The 20,580-nt window shown below is 39.8% G+C and overlaps 2 protein-coding genes across 10 annotated transcripts in view; both read right to left on the reverse strand.

Annotated features, from left to right (window-relative positions):
- PHF11 (PHD finger protein 11) overlaps positions 1–13,236 on the reverse strand; it is a 34,251-nt gene extending 21,015 nt beyond the window's left edge. Inside the window, exons 1-2 of one of the 2 annotated variants that reach the window (XM_036831358.1) lie at positions 13,116–13,236; positions 5,347–5,468 (exon numbers count right to left, since the gene is read on the reverse strand). In XM_036831358.1, the coding sequence (XP_036687253.1) occupies positions 5,347–5,468; positions 13,116–13,209 (216 nt within the window). In that variant the 5' untranslated portion in view covers positions 13,210–13,236. The remainder of the gene's footprint in view (positions 1–5,346; positions 5,469–13,115) is intronic. The other variant, XM_036831359.1, reaches the window with a different exon arrangement.
- A 4,346-nt stretch (positions 13,237–17,582) lies between these two features.
- Positions 17,583–20,580, reverse strand: part of SETDB2 (SET domain bifurcated histone lysine methyltransferase 2) — a 44,743-nt gene continuing 41,745 nt past the window's right edge. For 7 of the 8 annotated variants that reach the window (XM_036831353.1, XM_036831349.1, XM_036831350.1 and 4 more), the window contains 2 exons: positions 18,604–18,692; positions 17,583–18,016 (listed from right to left, as the gene is read on the reverse strand). In XM_036831353.1, coding sequence (XP_036687248.1) covers positions 17,899–18,016; positions 18,604–18,692 — 207 coding nt within the window. In that variant the 3' untranslated portion in view covers positions 17,583–17,898. Of the gene's footprint in view, positions 18,017–18,178; positions 18,415–18,603; positions 18,693–20,580 lie in introns of those variants that run through there. The other variant, XM_036831354.1, reaches the window with a different exon arrangement.

A 20,580-nucleotide genomic window follows, 5' to 3' on the forward strand; every position in this document is an offset into this window, starting at 1 on the left:
CTACCCTGGAAGCCCACTTCCCAGATCACTCTGAGAAACTGCCCTGGACAAGCACTTCTTCCAGCACAGTTTCATATCTTGTCAGAACAAAGAGCATTAAACGAGTCAGGGTTACATTTCTTCAAGGTTAAAAAAAAGAACAGACTAGCATGTACACAGTGAGTCAGTATGGCCTTGGAACCTGGGAAGGGAGTCTTATCATCAAAGGAGTACCAGCATTGGCATCCCAGGAGGAGGGGCATGTAATCTTTATTTTTAACATGGACATTCTTTACTTCTGGTCAATGTGTCCTTTTCTCTAATAATTAAAGCAGATGTACAGTGTATATTTGATAGGCCACAAACAGGCTATTTTAGTTAACATAAAATTCAAGTTAACTCATGTATAAGCCAGAATGACTTCCCTATATCTCAATATGTGAATATTTCTTTCATCAGTTCCAACAAAAAAGGTACTTTGTACTGTATGTGCAACTTTTCTGTAAGTTTGAGATTTAAAAAAATTGCGTATATAAAAAATAAAGCATCGGACTTCCCTGGTGGCGCAGTGGTTAAGAAGCTGCCTGCCAATGCAGGGGACACGTGTTCAAGCCCTGGTCTGGGAAGATCCCACATGCCGCGAGCAACTAAGCCCGAGAGCCACAACTACGGAAGCCCGCGCGCCTAGAGCCTGTGCTCCGCAACAAGAGAAGCCACCGCAATGAGAAGCCCGCGCACCGCAACGAAGAGTAGCCCCCGCTCGCCGCAACTAGAGAAAGCCCATGAGCAGCAACGAAGACCCAACGCAGCCAAAAATAAATAATAAATAAATTAAAAAAAATAATAATAAAGCATCTAGCATTGTGCATGGCCAGAGAAAGAGAGGGAAAGAAGCCAGAAGATCATTACAATAGATGCAGAAAAAAGCATTTCATAATATTTAATACTTTAACTTGTAGCAAGCTAGAAATAAAAGGAAACTTCCTGATTTTAATAAAGTGAAAGTATTAAAAAGCTAAAGTATGCGCAAATTTAATGATAAAACCTAGAAGCATCCCAGTAATATAAGAAACAAGACAAGGCTCACTAAAAGGCTTTTAATCACCACTATAACACAATGTTCTAGAAAAATGCAGTAAAATAAGAAAAAGAAATTCAGAGGCCCAAAAATTTAAAGGAAAAAAAGCCGTCTTTATTTAAAGATGAGGATATCCAGCTGACATATATACAATGGAATACTACTCAGCCAGAAAAAGAAACGAAATGGAGGTATCTGTAGTGAGGTGGATGGAGTTAGAGTCTGTCATACAGAGTGAAGTAAGTCAGAAAGAGAAAAACAAATACAGTATGCTAACACATATATACGGAATCTAAGGGAAAAAAAAAAAAGGTCATGAAGAACCTACTGGCAAGACGGGAATAAAGACACAGACCTACTAGAGAATGGACTTGAGGATATGGGGAGGGGGAAGGGTAAGATGTGACAAAGTGAGAGAGTGGCATGGACATATATACACTACCAAACGTAAAATAGATAGCTAGTGGGAAGCAGCCTCATAGCACAGGGAGATCAGCTCGGTGCTTTGTGACCACCTAGAGGGGTGGGATAGGGAGGGTGGGAGGGAGGGAGACGCAAGAGGGAAGAGATATGGGAACATATGTATATGTATAACTGACTCACTTTGTTATAAAGCAGAAACTAACACACCATTGTAAAGCAATTATACTCCAATAAAGATGTTAAAAAAAAATATCCAGCTGAATCTGACTTTTAGATTTGAGTTTGGCAAGATTGTTGGATGAGATAAAAAATAAATAAAAATTGACAGTGTTTGTATATACCAATAATAGCTCACTTTAAAAATGTATTAACAAAACAAAACAAAAAAACAAACCCAGGAATAGGCCTAACCCAAAGTTCTAGACCTCTATAGAAAAAAAATTGCTGGACATTTTTGAAATTCATCAAAGAAGACCTGGATAGTTGAAGAGACATACCCTGTTAATGGATAGAAATACTAATATATTATGAGGGTGTCTATTTTTTCCCAAATTCATCTATAAATTCAGTGGAATTCCAGTTAAAATTCCAATAGAAATTTCTGTGAAACCTGATAAGCTGATCCCAAAATTCAAAGTGCCAAAAAAATAGCCAGGGTTTATCATAAAATCATAGTAATTAAGAGTGTTGTACCAGCTCATTAGTCACTGATAATCTGCCTGTTTAAATGGCCTGTTTGAATGCCCATGCTTTGGAGACCTAACTGTTCTTCCAGAAGACAGCATTGAAAGTACCATGTTACACTCTGTGTGATCTCTGCTAATGGCACTTTGGAATTGTATTAGTTAAGTCATTTTAGACATAACATCACTGTGGATCCAACTGTCAGGTACCGAGTTATCAGCTCTTTGAAGAAATAAATTTTGAGGAGGTATGGGAGGAAGGAATACGTTTCATAAAACATTATAATGAAGCTCATGACTGACTTTTGAATAGTAGGAGTTTTAAGCATGCTGTTAAAAATCTGTAAGGGACAGTTAAGAAAATTATCAGACTGCAAGAGAAACGTGTGAGCTCGCCAAACAAGAATTTAAGTGTAGATTTTGTCTTTATCAAATGAAGTTAAAGGAACAAGTTATAGTTAAAGTTTGAATGGAAGAGCCTGCCATTGTTGTTCCACATCTGGTTGTTGCCGTTTACATTCCTTTACTGAGCCTACATCGTCATAAGCTTTTTGGCAGGTATACGTTGAACACTTCTGTTTCACGGTCAAGACCAGGATCAGAGGCCATGGATACTGACAACTGATTTGTCTGTTTTCTTCTGTCTTTTTCCATGACTGTATCTACTGCCTCATCTTGATTTACAAGCAAAACCTAGAAAACCTACAAAAATAAGTGTTTTGTGGTTTGTCTAGGAATAATACAGAAAATATTGCTTGTTATTTTTGGTGAAGAAAATCAATTTTGTATAGTTTATTTCAACCTAAATAAAATGCGTATTTTGTTTAAAAGAAAGAAAAAAGAGTGTTGTACCAGCTCAGGAATACACAAGTGACCATGGAAGAGAACGGAGAGCCAGAAAGAGATCTGTGCACATATGACAATACTGTTAGAGCAACGGATTAACATGAGGGTTTGAAACTAGATAGCTGGGTGAGAGTCCCGGCTCAGTCACTTACAGCCCTGTGACCTTGAGCAAGTGATTTAATTTCTCTGTGCCTCACTTGTTCCACCTTTAGTTTGGGCGTAATTATAATACCTACCTCTTAGGGTAGTTGTGAGGATTAACAGTTAAATATAGGTTAAGCTCCCAGAACATTACCTTACACAGTGAACACCAAATAATAATAACAACAGTTATCATTATTATCACTACAAATCAGTGAGGAAAGGACAGATTTTTCAATAATAGTGCTGGGGGAGGTGGTTAATCGCATTAAAAAGAAAACAACTAAAAGTAGGTCCCTACTATACACTATAATCCAAATAAATTCCAGTTGGATCAAGAAGCTAAATGAGAAAAGCAAAATTTTTAAACTTTTTGGAAAAAAGATAGAACCTTAGTTCGGAAAAGAATTTCTTAGGGGGAAAATCCTACAAATTATAAAGGAAAATAATGATGAATGTTAATTACATTATAAGCTTCTGTATGACAGAAAGCACCATAAATAAAATTAAAAGCAAACATATATAATAAAGCATTAGAATTTATTTATATGTGAATAAATACATATAAGCAAAACTAAGATCTCAAAGATAAAGTGTAGTCTATGAACACAAGTCACAGAATCGAAAAAAAGAACCACACAGGAGCACAGCAAACGAGGTGCAAGCTCACTAAGTAATCTAGGAACTGCAAATGCAAATAACAACGAGAGACCATCTCACACCCATCAGAGAGGAAAACATGAAAATCTCATAGTATCATGATAGACACCAAACCATAGATCCAGGGAGGCACTGTAAAGAGAATGAAAAGCCACAGATTAGGAGAAAATATTGGTAAAATGTATCTGATAAAGGACTTGTATCCAAGATATAGAGAGCTCCTAAAAGTTAATTATAAGACAACCCAATTAAACACAATTAAACAATAACAATCCAATTAAAAATTGGACAAAAGATCTGGACAGACAACACCAAAGAAGATATACAAATGGCAAATAAGTATATGAAAAGATGCTCAACACCACATGTCATCATATGTCATCAGGGAATTACAAATTAAAATATGAACAACATCATATATACACTAACATGTATAAAATAGATAACTAATAAGAACCTGCTGTATAAAAATAAATAAATTAAATTAAATTAAAAAAATACGAACAACATGAACTCTCATTCATTGCATGTAGGAATGTAAAATGGTACAGCCACAGTGGAGGACAGTTCAGCAATTTCTTACAAAATTAAACATACTTTTACCATACCAAAAAAAAAAAAAATAAATCTCATAGAATCAAGTGTTGACAAGGAAGAAGAGAAACAAACTCCAAAACAGTGGAAGTCAAACTTGGTACGATCCCTTTGGAGAGCAATCTGGCACATTTAATGAGGTGCAAAATGTTCCCTTCCTATGTCCAGCAGTTCTAAGTGCCCTAGACCAGAGAAATTCTCCTGTGAATTAGGAGACCTATACAAGGATATTTATGACAGCTGGTTAGTCACATAAAAAACTGGAAAACCATAAATGCTCATTCACAGAATACTTTAATGGTGATTACAGTCATAAAATGGAATACTATAACATTTAAAATTAAAGATTAGAACTACATTTATCAACATGGATAAATCTCAATAATCCACAGAATCTGATAGAAATTCTATAAACTCCAAGAACATGTAAAACAATATATTTGTTTATAAATACTTAAACGTGGTGGGAGCATAAAATTAAAAACACAAGATAATAAGAAACACGGAATCTGTGATGGCGATTACCTCTGGGGAGGGATGGAGAGAAGGGAACAGAGAGAAGAGAAAGTCCTTAACTATCTATGTTTTTTTTTTCTTTTAAAAAAAAAAATCAAGCTGAGGCAAATATCATATACTATCATGATTTTATAAATCTGGGTGAAGTGTCTATGGGTATCTGTTATATTTGAAATAATTAAAATATCTTTAAAGGAACTTCAGCATAATTCTTTGTGTGTTTGATCAGTTATAAATAAAACTAAAAGTAATCATAAGGTGTTAAGATCTGAAACTTTAAAAAGGGAAAAATATGCTCCCCAAATCCCCACTTAAAAGCCCAAACCATGGGCAGCCAACGTGTTATTCTTTGTCGTATCCAGAGTACATTTATCTATTTTGGTATGTCCTTCCCTAAAAGGACTCATGTGTTTTCAAGTAACTTACCAAACAGTTTTCATGAGCAGCTATATTCTCTGACTGTGCAAAGTACAGGACACTACACTCGAGGTCTTTGGGGCAAAGCGCGCATATCCTTTTTTGCAACTTTTCTGCAACCTGAAAGACACCTATAAAGTAACATCCCTGATGAGAAATGGAAAAGTGGAATTTCTTGGTGTCCGCAACTCCTCCACCCATCTTAAAGTAGAGGGCAGGGAACTTGTTTTATGAGAGAGTCTCAACTCCCAGGGAGAAAAAAATATTGGGACCCAAGTAGAAAAGCAACTTTGTATTTTTTTAAATGGCTTAATGCAAGAAAAGAAAAAAATGTTTCATTTAAAATGTCTAAACATGAGGAAAACCTTTACTTAAGAAACCTAAGCAGGAATTTAAATACAAAGCTCTCAAAGCATTGCCTTGCCCATAGTAAGCTCTCAATAATAATTACTGACATTATAAATCAACAAGAAAACAACGGTGTATTCAAGAAATAATGCTCTGATTCACTACCTGTAAAAAATAATTTAGATCCCTATATCATACTATATTCAAAAATAAATTTGGGGTGAATTACAGAAGTAAATGAGCAATATACTTTAAATGTGCTGTTATCTAGCATTATAATAAACTAGGAGAGAAAGATACATGAAGGCAGGAGCAGATTTTTTTTTTTTTTAAGAGAGGAATAAAGAAAGGAAAGAAGCTTAAGAGAAGGAGAGCTAGGAAGAACAGGGAAGAGACAGAGGGAGAAAAAAGCCAGCTGTTCCCAATATCCATTGGATGCATTGGTGAGAGGCAATCTTCTCTAACCTATTAGTTTGCTATTAATTTGGCCACAAGCATCCATTTAACATTTCTTTGCCTTTTCCAATGCTCATCCTGTTATTCATTTAGTTTTCTGTAGCAGAAAGCACTTCCAATTTTATCTTCAAATTTTAGTTTTGAAACAAAAACTCATTTAACCATTTAATGGCGAAAGGTTTTAATTTAAATGAGGTTAACCGCTTAAGCGCTTCCTGAAAGTCCTTTTTGTTACTTAAAAGTGTAAGATCTCTTGGTGTCTCTCTTAAATTACATCTTGCATCTCACAATGTCAGAAGACCTCACTTTGGAGCTAGCATTTATTTCACGTTCAGATGAGTTTCTTCCTTAATTAACGTCTGTTTCCTGGATTTGGGTCCTACTTAGCAGGGCTACAAATTAGTAATCCTTCTGATCACATCAACCAAGAAAAAGGGCGGAGACTGAGACAAAACTCCTCAGATGAGATGAAACGGGCTAACTGCTGCTTTTCATTCATCTCAAACCACCACTGAGTTGGGAGCACCTCTTGTACGAGAGTCACTGCGCTGAGAGCTCTAGACCAGCGCTGTCCGCAGAAACATAATGTGAGCCACAGGTGCAGATGAAGAATTTCTAGGGGCCTCATTTAAAACAGCAAAAGGAAATGGGTGAAGTTAATTTTAATAAGCTTTATTCAACTAAACATATCCAAAATACTATGCTCTCAACATTTAATTAAGGAAACAATTAATTCATTCTTTTGTACTGAGTCTTTGAAGCCCAGCGTATTTTGTGCTTACAGCACCTCTCAACTGGACAAGCCAAATTTTCAATGCTCAAGAGCCATATGTGGAGAGTGGCTACTGTACGCAAGGGCACAGCAGAGGATATAAAAAAACATGAGACAGAACTGTTGCCTGCAAGAAGCTTACAAAATAAACAAGGAGACCAAATAGTATTCTGGAAAATAAAATAACAGAATACATGGCACGACTAACTGCTGAGTAGGAAATACAGTATACGCTATGGACAGAGGAGGAAGTGCTCCTTGTGGGATGGAGTGTTGTCAAGGACACTTCCTTGAGCTGGTACAACCTTGAGATGGAGAGGAAGGGGGGTCGGGGTGGGAGGGACGTTGCAGACAGAAGCAGAGATATGTAAGAGACCAAGAGGTCTGACTGGGAGACAGAAAACCAGCCAGGCTGAAGAGGAGAGTTCATGCAAAGGAAGCTGGAAAAGAATTTGAGAAACAGATGGTGAAAGGCTGCCAGGAAGGATTTTTTGAGCAGGGGGATAACATGATGAAAAAGTTGTTTTAAGCTCCATTTCAACATGGAGAGAAATACGGTGCACCTGGATAGGAAGGCTGGACATTATAATGCTGTCAACTCTATCTCAGGTAAGTGCGGACAAAAAAATGTTGCCCGACATCAAGCCAGCAGCCACTGCAGCAAACCCCGCCCCCCCCCCAACAATGGTGTGTCCTGAGGGGAATTCAGGACGGAGAAAAACAGGATATTGGCCCTAGACAGTTACCACACATTTCTAAGGAATAATTTCAATAAGCCCAGACTCTTGCATCTTCCCATACTTAGAAAAGCACTAAAATCATTAACTTAAGATGTCTGTTTTTTGTTATTAGCAGTAATTGTTTGATGTTTGACTACATGTTTGTTTTCAGCAAAAACTCCTATATATCCCGGCTCCTCCCTTACCTCTTCAGAGCAGTTCCTCAGAGCTGAGAGGCTGTCTCCCAGGCCATAGTCTTCAGTAAGCCTAACCCCAAATAAAACATAACTCGCAATTTTTAGGTTGTGTGGTTTTCTTCAGTTGACATAAGTTTTAGATTTAATGCCATTTCAACTTAAATCCCAAGAAGGTTACTTTAAAGAACTTGAAAAAAAATATTATTTGGAAGAATAAATAGGCAAGGGCAGTGAAGAACACTTTGAAAAAAAGACAGGGTGTCTACCTATCTGATTTAAAAACATACTATAAAGAAAGGTACAGCTGGGACAGAAGGTTAGATGACCATGTCAAAAGAAAGAACACAAAGTGCAGAGAGAAGTGGATCATAATCTCTGATTATGAATTTAAGTTACCATAAGGTGGCATTTGCACTTCTTCTCTGGCACTGATGTCCTCAGTCCATTTTTCTATTGGTTTATTCACTAGTTCCTTACTGATTTATAAGAGCTTGTGGTGTATCCAGGATACTAACTCTTTGTTAATCATACATGTGGCCTTTTAACTTTGTTTATAATGTTTTCTGATATACAGAATGTTTAAAGGTTTTGTTTGATGAAATTATATCAATCCTTTATCATTTCTCACTCTTGGGTGGGGGGAACATAACTTAGAAGACACCTTTTCCTCTAGAATTTTATTTTTTACATTAGAATATTAACGTGGAATTTATTTTATTGTAAAGTATGAGATGGAGATCTAACTTATTTTCATAATGGCTAGCCACTGATTTAAAATCTTTTTTCATATATTTAATTATTACATATATTTAGATTTGTTCTACATACTTCTATTTGTTCCACTGATCTGTCACTTCCCCCACCAATACAACACTTTACAATTTTCAAGGTTTTAGAATGTATTTTAATATCTGACCACACAAAGCCTCCATCCTAGGATGAAAATGGGAAAAAAATATCCCCAAATTTTATTCACCTTGGACCCAAAATCTACTTCGATTAAATACTGTGTTCTTATTTAAAAGAACACTCAAAGTGGACATTAAAATTTGTAAAGCATAGGTTAAAACAAAAGTTTCAGGCAGTTAAATTACTAGTGCTAAAATTCCCTAATAAAAAAATATGATAATGTTTGATAGGCTATGCAGCACCCCTTGTGTAAGAGCTAGGCATTTTTGCAGTGTCACCCTTTCCTGTGCAGAGCGGCACCTGCAGACAGGTGAACTGCATCGGGCTGAGCTATCAGGCTGCTGATACCTGAGTGTGGTCCCCTGTGCTTGCTCTGGGGACTCTGCCTGTCTGAGCTACACTCCCAAGTCTGCAGGGTCTTGGCACCTGGGAACACAAGAGGTGGTGGCAACATTGCTGTCCTCTGATCTGGAGTTTCCAGTGCTGATAGACAGAAACCCAAGGTGGACACACAGGCTCCACCTAAGAGTTTTTTCCTGCTAAAACACCCCCTCATCACAATTTCCTAAAAGAGCCTGGCTATTCTAACTTGTTTATTCTTCTAGACTGGGAGATCACAGAACTCTCTGTAGTTGGGAGAGTAACATTAGAGGCTTTTACACAGACAGGCATCCCTCACATCTGAACGTTTGCTACACATTATCTGAAACTCATGGACCAAATACATTTGGATAACTTCATATTCCTATCTGCACTCAGGAACTGTATAGATTCAGACAGTGAGGGAAAGGTGTATCATGGCGTCTGGGACATTCCATATTATGGAAGAGTCCACTGGTCTCCATCAGTAGTTGAGACCAAGAATAATGAAGATATGTAGGTCTCCCCAAGGTCTTTCTACCGGGTCTAGCAGGCCTAAGGACTCACAGAGACTGACTCAACGAGAATTCTCAAAAATGAAACTGGTAACCAGGAAAGGTTCTATAGAATGAAGCCGAAGAAAAATTATAAGCCAAGAATACATGAACTACAACTAACTCAAACCAACAGTGGCAGTCTCGCCAGCAATCTCCAGGCTCAGCTCCACCTGGGAAGGGATTGCTAAGGCCACAGCCTCTGCAGGGGTGTCTTCCCAATGCTTCTCTTCCAAGAGATGGTCTTAAAGCTCACCAGACAAGGGCAATCCACCCAGAGGATAGAATCTGGGGTAGTCAGATAGGATGGCCAAGGAACATGTTCCACCACTAAAGAAATGAGTGAAACTGATAGAATGAGATTCACTAACCCTATACTTCCACTTACAATCCCCTTCCAATAGGGTATGGTCTATGTTCTGGACTGGCAACCAATTTACGGTGCTGGCTTGGAAATTCCTTCCTCTTTTCTCCTTTGATCAATAGTTTTCATTGCAGTTTACTATTTTAGTTCTGCCACTGTATATCAGATGTGTAGATGTTATTACTGAGTCCAGTGACTGCATACCTGAACTGACCAAAACAGAAGGGGAGTAGATATTACCTAGAGGCTTGGTAACGGACTTGGAAAATGAATGGCTTCATCACATTGTCTCTGGATGGTGTGACTGGATATAACTTTCAGAGAAGTTTGGCAGGATGTATATTTGGGATAGCCAGAATGCATTACTGGGGACAGCTTCAGAATGTGAAAAGAGGAATAAGGATGTCCGTGTTGTAAGGGAGGGGTGGCAGGCAGACAGCCAGGGAATAGGATGTTCAGTGGACTTCTTTAGGGTATCCATCTGACTCACAATCATACACAGGGATAAGCCCCGGCAGGCATGTTCACACTATGTGACTCGCTTTCCCTAGGCACAGCTGACAGTCCCAGAGGACCTACCTGCCCATCTCCCAGATATACAGAATTCAGAATAGAAGATTTTAGTTCAGATTGGGCTGGTTTCTTGAAGAAGGAGATGTACAAACTGAGAAGCTGTGAGGGTAGCCATCTCCTATCCCATTATCAGGAAAAGTGGACCAAAGAAAGAGAACAAAGCAGATACTCTGAGTGCTGTCAAAGTTTATGATGGCTTCTCAGGACCTATTTCCTGGCTCTTTCTGATAAATGCTATAGCATCTATGTTCCTGGGGTCTGTGAGTGTGGTCTCCCTGCTTTCCAGTAACAAACATCCCTTTTGCTTAAATGACATCAAGTTGATTTTGTACTATTTGTAGCCCACAAGTCCTAATTAACACTGGAAGTACCATGACCTGATCTCTGTGTAGGCACGTGTGTACGTAGGTGCGTGTGCACATGTGCACTTGAGAGTGAGTTCCGGCAGCAGAGTGGAAAGTGGACTGCCCTGCCTTCACTGTCTTCTACCTGGTTCATTCTGATAATCTCATTTCCTTCCTTCTGCTTTTCCTGTCATGACTCCACTTCATTCTTCACGTTGCTGCCAGAGTGATCTAAAATGTACGTTTGCCCATGTTTCTCTCCTGCTAAAAACCCTTCTCTATCACCTAAAGATCAGAAGCCAAGCTCTTTAGTGCTACATACAACCCAATTCATTCCTTCAACATATACTTAATGAGAACCTACTATGTATAGTTTTAGGCACTAGAAATAAAGCAGGGAATAAGATGTGAATTTCAACTCTCATGGAACTTACATTTTAGTAGTACAGAGACATCAAACAAGTATTATTTCCGGATGTGTTAAGTGCTATGAAGAAAAACAGAGCAGGGGAAGGAGGCAGAAATTAATGAGGGTGGGGGAGGGCTCTTCTAAACAGGATGGGCAGGCAAGGCTGTGGAGGGTACACTTGAGCAGATATGTGAGTATGGTGGGGGCTTAGAGGACTCACAGTGCAGTGAGGGGTAGCAGAGTCATCAAGATGGGTAGGGCTGGATCAGATCGGGACATGGGGTACACTGTAGCCACAGTAAGATTATTCTGAAAGTAATGAGAGACTATTGGAGGGCTTTGAGTAGGAGAATCACACTTACTTTTTGTTTTTTAAAGATCATTTTGGCTACTGTGCAGGCTTGTATGTATGAGAGGCTAGAGTGGAAGCCAGGAGACCAATAGTCCAGGCCTGAGATGATGGTGGCTTGGATGGCAGTGATGGGAGTGGTGAGAAGAGGCCAGGCTTGAGATATATTCTGAAGAGAGAACTGACTGTCTGACTAATGCATTCGTTGGGAGGTAAGGAGGAAAGAGAGGCACCAAGAATGGCACTGGGGTTTTGGTCTGAGCAACCAGGTGAATGGAATGGGGAAGGCTGGTAGTGGTTGAGCAAGTTTGGAGGGTGTGTGTGTGTGTGCAGGCAAACAGGAGTTTTCTTTGGGACACAGTCAGTTTGAGATCGTTCCTGGCATTAATGAAGTTGGTTTTACAAGTCTGGAGTTTGGGGAAAAGGTCAGGATGGAAGCTCATCTCCAGTAACTCCTCATCTTGCATTCTGTATACACACTACCTAAATGAAATAGTCAACTGCTTGGCTTGTGGTTGCCACATCTGATGTTTTGTGGCTGGTGCATTTTTTCGAGTCTTCACCTCTTTCTGGACCACCTTTTCAACCTTTCTATCTCTGGGTGACTCTTTCTCTTTAAAACTAAGATAGGATGTTCCTTGAACACCAGACTGAGTTGGAGGAGCCCCTCATTTGCGACTCTGTGGTTCTCAACAGGTCACACACGAGTTGCCTATTAGACTCTCTAGGGCAGGGTCTGCCTAACTCGTCTCTGCATCCCCGGCACCTGGCGCTGAGCCTGCACACGGTACGCGCTCTACATCCGTTGAGATGCAGGGAAGGAGCCCAGTCGGAAGGCTGTTGCCTCACTTAAGGAGAGGGCCACAGACTTGAACTACTACATGGAAAGGAGGGGATGGTTCCAAAACGTTACATTCTCTGTGGGAACTTCTCAAACTGCTTCCTGAGACCTAGCTGACCACTTCTCTTCAAGAGGGGTCCCCCTCCAGCCTTCCTCCCCAGAGCACTTCTCCGACTGCATTGTTTTAGGGGCGGGTGGAACCGCGCTGGGAGAGTAAACGCCCAGGCATTTCCTTCGGTTTTCGGTTTTCGTTGCTGGCTGTATTTCTAGCGTTGTAGGACTGTAGCAATGGGCTGTCCCATTAGCAGTGGGTGAGGTAAACAGTAAACCGTAAACCGTAAACGGTAAACGGAAGGCAAACCCGCCCCTTACGAGAGGCCCTGGGCAGCGGTCTGGGCGCAGGGCCGCCGGCGGTGGACGCCCAGGGGCCGAGGGGCTGCTGAGCCAAGCAAGACCTCAGCGCTGTCTCGGGAGGCGGGTTCTCGGGCCCCCAAGAGGCGGCGACCAGGGAGCTGCCCTGGGCCCCGACTGCCCCTGCCGGACCCCGCCCTCCCCGCCTGACCGCCCCCCGAGCAGTACTCACCGGTTGGGAGGGGGACCACGTCCCGCACAGCCCGCGCCTCGGACCAGTTGGCGCCGCAGCCCGACTCGGGCTCGGGAGGTCCCGCCGGCTCCATGGCTGTGCACTGCGCCCGCGCAGCCGGAAGTCCGTTTTGGCGAAATCATGATGATTGATTTCCCCTGCCCGGGGGAAAGTCCCGAGCAGGAAGCGACACCTCGGCTTTGCAAATACAGTTCTCAAACAGAAACTCGCAACTTCTCCAGATCTGAGTCTGAATTTGAATTGCTTTTTTAAAAAAAAAATCATGCCAGGAGCTCCCCACCCTGCGCCCACTTAACCGATAGTCGGAGTAAAGGTGGCCGAAGCCCCTGGACTCAGCTGGAGAAATGATTGTTCTTCTGAGGGTCTATCCATTAATTTCTAAAAACTGTATCACACCAAGTCTGGCCTAAACAGGTCTATCATAAACGGACGCAGAATTAACAGAGTAATTCCAGTTGCCAGTCGCAAGCCTTTATTTAGCACCCATTGGGTACACAGCACCATACAAGACAAGGTTTTTGGTGCATGGAACAAATACACATGTAGAGAACACAAACGCATATAATTAAATTACAGTTAAAAAATAAGTTGCTCTGTAAAAGAAGCATGTAATAGCTGGTGGTTTGCTGAGGAACTAATCAAAGGAAAACTCCTGGAGGTCTTGCTTTTTGAGCAGATTTTAAAGAGAGGAAAGGAGGCAAACTGGGGACAGAAAAGAGAACAATATTAAAAAGGATAACTTGGATAGTCTTGACAAACACAAATGCGTTACAGAAGCAAGAGTGTGGAGCTGCAGAACGGGAGAAAAGAACACCCTCTGGCAGCAAAGTTTTTTTGCTTTCAAGCAGTAAGATGGAAGAGTACTCCTTGCCAGGCCAGAAAGTCCTAAAGAGACTGGATAAGAAACTGAATAGCTCAGCTAGGTCAGGTGAAGCAGCTGAAGAGCCCCTTACCTGTGGGAAGAATGCAGTCTTAGCCGGAGGTAACTCCTGGAGGAGACAGTATGTCTCTCACAAAAAGCAAAGCCCTCACCTTGGAATGCACTCTTTTTCCCAGGCCTGAGGAATGTAAAAGAGATTAGCAAAGCTATCTCAAGCCAGGAGACCTCAGGGAACTGAGAGTCCTGGTTGTTCCTTATGTCTGGGGGCTGTGTGTCTGCCTGGTTAAGGGAAGATAATGTTCAAGGATAGTTGTTGTAAACTTGTTGACGTCCATGATAGTGACTGAACTGAGACGATAAACAATTCTATGGGTTCATTGTCTAATAATGAGCTCCTCTTCTGTCTATATAAGATTCAGTAGATTCTAAATAACGTGCCTTGCAACCATCAGTTGTCTTGGTCCTTCTGACCCCATACTCACGGTGCTATTCAGTCCCTTACCCGTCTCCGTGGGGACCTGAAAGACCCCCTGCGGTGGCTGGACCGTCACACTTACCCCGCTCTCAGTTTATAATCTCAGCTTTTCAGTGTTCCACTCTTAAGAATGAGCAGACTTAACACATATATATGGAATCTAAGAAAAAAAAGGTCATGAAGAACCTAGGGGCAGGACAGGAATAAAGACGCAGACCTAGAGAATGGACTTGAGGACACAGGGAGGGGGAAGGGTAAGCTGGGACGAAGTGAGAGAGTGGCATGAACATAGGTACACTACCAAATGTAAAATAGCTGGCTAGTGGGAAGCAGCTGCATAGCACAGGGAGATCAGCTCGGGGCTTTGTGTCCACCTAGAGGGGTGGGATAGGGAGGGTGGGAGGGAGACACAAGAGGGAGGAGATATGGGGATGTATGTATATGTATAGCTGATTCACTGTGTTATACAGCAGAAATTAACACACCATTGTAAAGCAATTATACTCCAATAAAGATGTTAAAAAAAAATCCCTATTTAAAAAAAAAAAAAAAAAAGAATGAGCAGACTGCCAAGATCACTAACTGAGGAAAGCCTAAAACATGAAAGACAAAGACCAAAGGACACATACAGGGAAAACACAGAAACAAACCTTGCAGGTCACAGAATATTCAGGAAGAAGAAAATATAGATATGAATGCCTGTATGTATGTTACACTATATAAATAGTATTTTCAAAGAGATAAGATACTGCAACCATGAACCAAAAATAGGATATTGAAGAAAAAAAACATTCAGAGAGCTCTAGAAATTTAAAATGAGACCAAAAAAAAAACCTAACCAGAACAAAACAAAACCCAATCCCCACCCCCCAAAAACCCCCCAAACGAAAACCCAACACAATAGACAAATTGGGAAGATTAAGTTGAGGAAATCTCCCAGAAAGCAGAGCAAGAAGACAAAGCTGGAAATTAAGAGAAAAGATAAGAAAATGAGAGAACCAATCCTGGAGGTCTAACGTCTAGATAAATAGGAATTCTAGAAAGAGACAACAGATAACAGACAACAGAACTATTTCATTAAAGAAATAGTTCAAGAAAATTTCTCTGAAGAACAAAGTTTTCAGATTGAAAGATCCCACCAAGCACCTGGTATGAGGTATGAAAATTGACTCTTACTGGGAACAGAACATTGCAACAAAGAGAATGCTATAAGCTTGAAAAAAAACTGGCCACATATACAAAAGATAAAGAACGGCTTTATCTGACTTCCAACAGTCACCCTGAAGGCCAGAGGTGAGAACATTTTCAGACTTCAAAGCAGCAACATTGGAATGTGGCAGATGTGTTCAAAATTGGGTATGGAAGCTATTCACGAACTCTGAGTACCCATACCCTGCCAAAATAGCAATCAAGTGTAAGGGTAAAATAACATGTTCAAACATACAAGGGCTCAAAATATTCACCTCTCATTTTTCCCTTTCAAAAGCTACTGGAGGATGTGCTTCACCAATATGTGGGAGTAAATCAAGGAAAGGGAAAATAACGGGATTTAACTAGAAACAGACCTGACATAGGGAAGACAAAGGGAATCTCTAGGATGCTGACGGAAGATGACAGCTGTGAACCAGTACAGAATGAAGCAGATCAAGATGTCCATTTCTGCACAAAAACATTTTCCATACTTATCAAGTGTCTTCACTTTATTTTAGTGCATTGCCTAAAATTCCTGCATCTTTACTGTGAATAAATGGACTTCTCAACTTTCCTCATCTGTCTACAGGCTGTTGGGTTATAATTTTTTGCTCCCTTTCCTAGCTCTTTGGTTTCCCACTCTCTAAACCAATTTTAAGTTAAATTTTTATTTAGTTCAATATTTTAAAGAAATTAATCGGGTCCAAACTTAGAAGAGATTTTTGTTTGAAAGGTAACCAAACTAAACCCAGAATCAAGATCAAAAAAAAAAAAAAAGAAAAAAAAAACCCTCAAAAACCAGAGCTTTTAATTACTCCTTTTTGAGCTAGTATTCCCACCCTGGTTCCTAGTGGGAAGTTCCTGGCAGCCAAATGTACATCTTTGTTATAGATAAAATTAGTTTTAACTCTTGGAGATTCTCATCCTCTTTCCACTAGACAATCATGGTTAGGTAACCTAGAGCAAAGTAACTCTTTCCCTTTTTCTCTAGGAAAATAATTTGCACATCATGCCTAGGACAGTCCAAGGGTCTGTTTCAGACTTTGCAGTTCAGTAGAATTGTTTTGTTTTGTTAAGTGAAATTCTTGCCCAGCACAATCTCTTCTGGCTTAAATAAGCCACGTCTGACTATTTTCTAAGTTTCCTTTTCTTAAGGCTCTACTCTATCTAGAACAAAAATATTCTAATTCCTCCAAGTTTCTATTCCCTCCTTTCCTGTCTGTGTTTATGTGGAAGGAGTGAAGAGAATCTGTGGAAAAGAAACTGAATGGCAAAGAGTGTGCCAAAACCTTCCCCACAGGAGAGCTTCTCCCCCTTCTCATTCAAACGGACTGATGGGACACTTTCACGGAGCCAGATACAGCTTCTCCAACTAGCATTAAAATACTTGGAAGTAATATGCATGAAGTGAATTTCGACAGATTCTTCAGGCTCTGTTGACCACCTTATGGTTCACAATGGTAAATTATTTGCCAGGAATTAAACATAAATAAATTTTGTAGGTAAAGATGTGAGCTTTGGCCCTTTGGGGCTATGAAAGTCAAAGATAATTCCAAAAGCAATAAGAAGTGCTGAAATCAATTGTGACATTTGTCTTTTTTTTTTTTAATTTATTTATTATTATATTTTATTTTTGGCTGTGTTGGGTCTTCGTTTCTGTGTGAGGGCTTTCTCTAGTTGCGGCAAGCGGGGGCCACTCTTCATCACGATGCGCGGGCCTCTCACTATTGCGGCCTCTCTTGTTGCAGAGCACAGGCTCCAGACGCGCAGGCTCAGTAGTTGTGGTTCACGGGCCTAGTTGCTCCGCGGCATGTGGGATCTTCCCAGACCAGGGCTCGAACCCGTGTCCCCTGCGTTGGCAGGCAGATTCTCAACCACTGTGCCACCAGGGAAGCCCCATTTGTCTTTCTTAATATATAATTTACAAATAAGTTACAAATTATATAGCAGTATTTCATATAAAATATACACTTCCATCCTACTCATGTACAGTTGAACAGCAGTAAGAATAGATACCCTATGCATGTGAAAATGTCCTTATTTTGTTCCTAGCATTTCTAAGTAATGCAAATGGACCCCCCAACAAGGGTAAACTGAGAGGAATTCTCTTGATGGATCATAACCTAAATTAATTCCACTGACCACTGGGGTTTCTTTTGCATGGCTCTAATTTCAGCTTGATAAGCTAATTTCATGAACAGGCACTAGCTACAGATTTATAATATTTTTTTCCTACACTTATTAGCCCCACATTGGCAGAATATTTCTTTTTCAGGCATAGTCCCAGCTTCATAACCATAATCCCATGTTAGTTCTGTTCTTGCTTTCACATACCTAGAAAGTAGAAATTTTAAAAATAATCGTAAATTACCCTGAATAACTACCAAATGAACCAAATTTGATTATATCAATTTTCATATTAACATCATTAACCATCCTCAAAAATATGGTTTTCTCTCTCTCCAACACCAACCAATTAGGAATGCTCTGTTATTAAGAATAATCATTTAAGTTTTATTTCAAATCTACTAAAATCACAAGTAAGAAGAAACTTGTCAATATCCACAAGGAAGGAAGTGTGTTTTGCAAACAGTGGAACCCAGTAATGTGATGAGGCATGTGGTGTGGTAGTTGGGGGCAGTTTGGACTCAAAGATGTAGCATTCTGCATCATTTATCCTCTGAACTGAACTGGCTGAGGCCTGCCATCCTTAGCCTTTCCAGGTATTAACTCTAAGAGGAGATAAGAATGAAAATTTCAGCTATTTAAAATTTTATTGACCACAAACAGTTTGGGATAACTGAATATTCTAGGGTGCCAGATATGTGGGGCTATAGCATATATCTTCTTTAAATATTTTTCTATTGTTATTTTTAAAGTCACAATTTCAAAATTAATCATATAAAAAATTTTTTTCAAACCTGTTAGTGAAGAACGCCACCAATGGAAAATTTCTGTCATGTGTTTCTACAAAAACATTCTGTACCAAAAGATTTGGGCAACAACTATGCTGTTAAAAAAAATAAACACAGAGGTTAGACATAGCGTGAAGTTTGATACCTTGTTCTTTGCAGCATTAGAATACCATTCTGTTTCCAACACATGTAACTTATTTTTGTTTATATCCTTTTTTTCCTGACTAGTATATAGAATATCATAGCTCATTACAATTTTGTTGACAGTAGGAATCCATTCAGAAAAGCCGTTTTGACACTCTTACATCTTTCCAGTAGAAATGCAAAATGGTACAAACCCCTATAGAAGATAATCTGTCAATATTAATCGTTATTATAGATGCATATCTTTTGATTCAGCAATCCAGTATCTGGAAATGTATCCGACAGATATATCTGCACATGCATCCATGTGTAAGATTATTCATTGAACATTGTTTGTTTTTTTTTTTTATGATGAAAGCTTTTATTATTATTATTATTATTATTATTATTGGCTGTGTTAGGTCTTCGTTTCTGTGCGAGGGCTTTCTCTAGTTGTGGCAAGTGGGGGCCCCTCTTCATCGCGGTGCACAGGCCTCTCACTATTGCAGCCTCTCTTGTTGCGGAGCGCAGGCTCAGTAGTTGTGGCTCACAGGCCTAGTTGCTCCGCGGCATGTGGGATCTTCCCAGACCAGGGCTCGAACCTGTGTCCCCTGCATTGGCAGGCAGATTCTCAACCACTGCGCCACCGGGGAAGCCCTGAACATTGTTTTTAACAGTAGAGGTTTGGAAACAATCCAAATAGCTATCTAAAGAGGATTGGTTACATGAACTTTAGGATATCCACACACTGGAATTCTATGCAGCTATTAATATAAACAAAAAGAACGAGGAGTTCTGTGTACTGATTAGAAAGATCTCCAGGGCATGTTGCTAATTTAAAAAAAACAAAGTGTAGGACGGTAAATATAATATGCTATCTTTTATGTAATGGGTAGGAATAAGAACATATATTTATATTTACTTGTATTTGCATAAAGAAACTATAAGAATACACAAAAAAGTAATAAAAATGATCTTACTATAGAGGGTGGAGTGGGGGCAGGGTGAATGGGGGCAGAGTACATTTTTTTTTAAACAAAACAAAAAGTTTAATATGAACAATGTATATGACCTGAGTTTTACAATATAGTCAAACAGACCCGTTGGAAACGGTACCTGTATAAGTACCTGATTTCTCTGCTGAACATGACCTTCTCCTTTCTCCAAGGCTTCTAACATGATGATACTATTTCCTCCTATTACCACCATTCCAATATCGTTCTGTTGCCCACTAGCTGCCGCCTCTACACATTCATCTATCACCAGATTCATAAAGGGATCAAATCCCAGCAATATTCCTCAGACATATTTGCCACCATTAAATTTCAATGATAACTTCCTGTCCACACAGTTTTTTCAATTTCGGCCTGGTAAGCTTTACTGATGGCGCCTACTTGGCAGGGTCACAGCTACCTTGAAACAGAATTCTGTTTGGCTGTATGTATGTATGTATTCTCTAAGGCTTTTTATTTTATTTAAACTTTGAAATCATGTGAATGTATTATCTAAGTAGAAAATTAAATTAAAAAAGAAAGAAAAGCCCTGTTTTTTACCTCCTATAAACAAGGGATGGACCCAGCTGGTGAAACCAACCATATAGTTCTAGCACAGCCACCATACAACATAACCTACCAGAAAGGAAGCCACAACAGTCCTTTGCTAGAGATCATTCTTTAATGATCTTCTGGCTCTTCTGGTAATGTTTAATAGCTCCTAGCATGTTTGGCAATAGTGTAGAAGTAGTGAAAGTGGAATAGAGAAAAGCAGTTGTAGGAAAGAGGAAAGGAGGAGAGGGTTCTGTTCTCTGTTAACCAAGTATCCTCCTAACTAGGAGAGAGAAAAAGAAAAAAGCCAAATAAA

Source organism: Balaenoptera musculus, chromosome 18, assembly GCF_009873245.2.
Source record: "Balaenoptera musculus isolate JJ_BM4_2016_0621 chromosome 18, mBalMus1.pri.v3, whole genome shotgun sequence".
NCBI classification, from domain to species: Eukaryota; Metazoa; Chordata; class Mammalia; order Artiodactyla; family Balaenopteridae; genus Balaenoptera; species Balaenoptera musculus.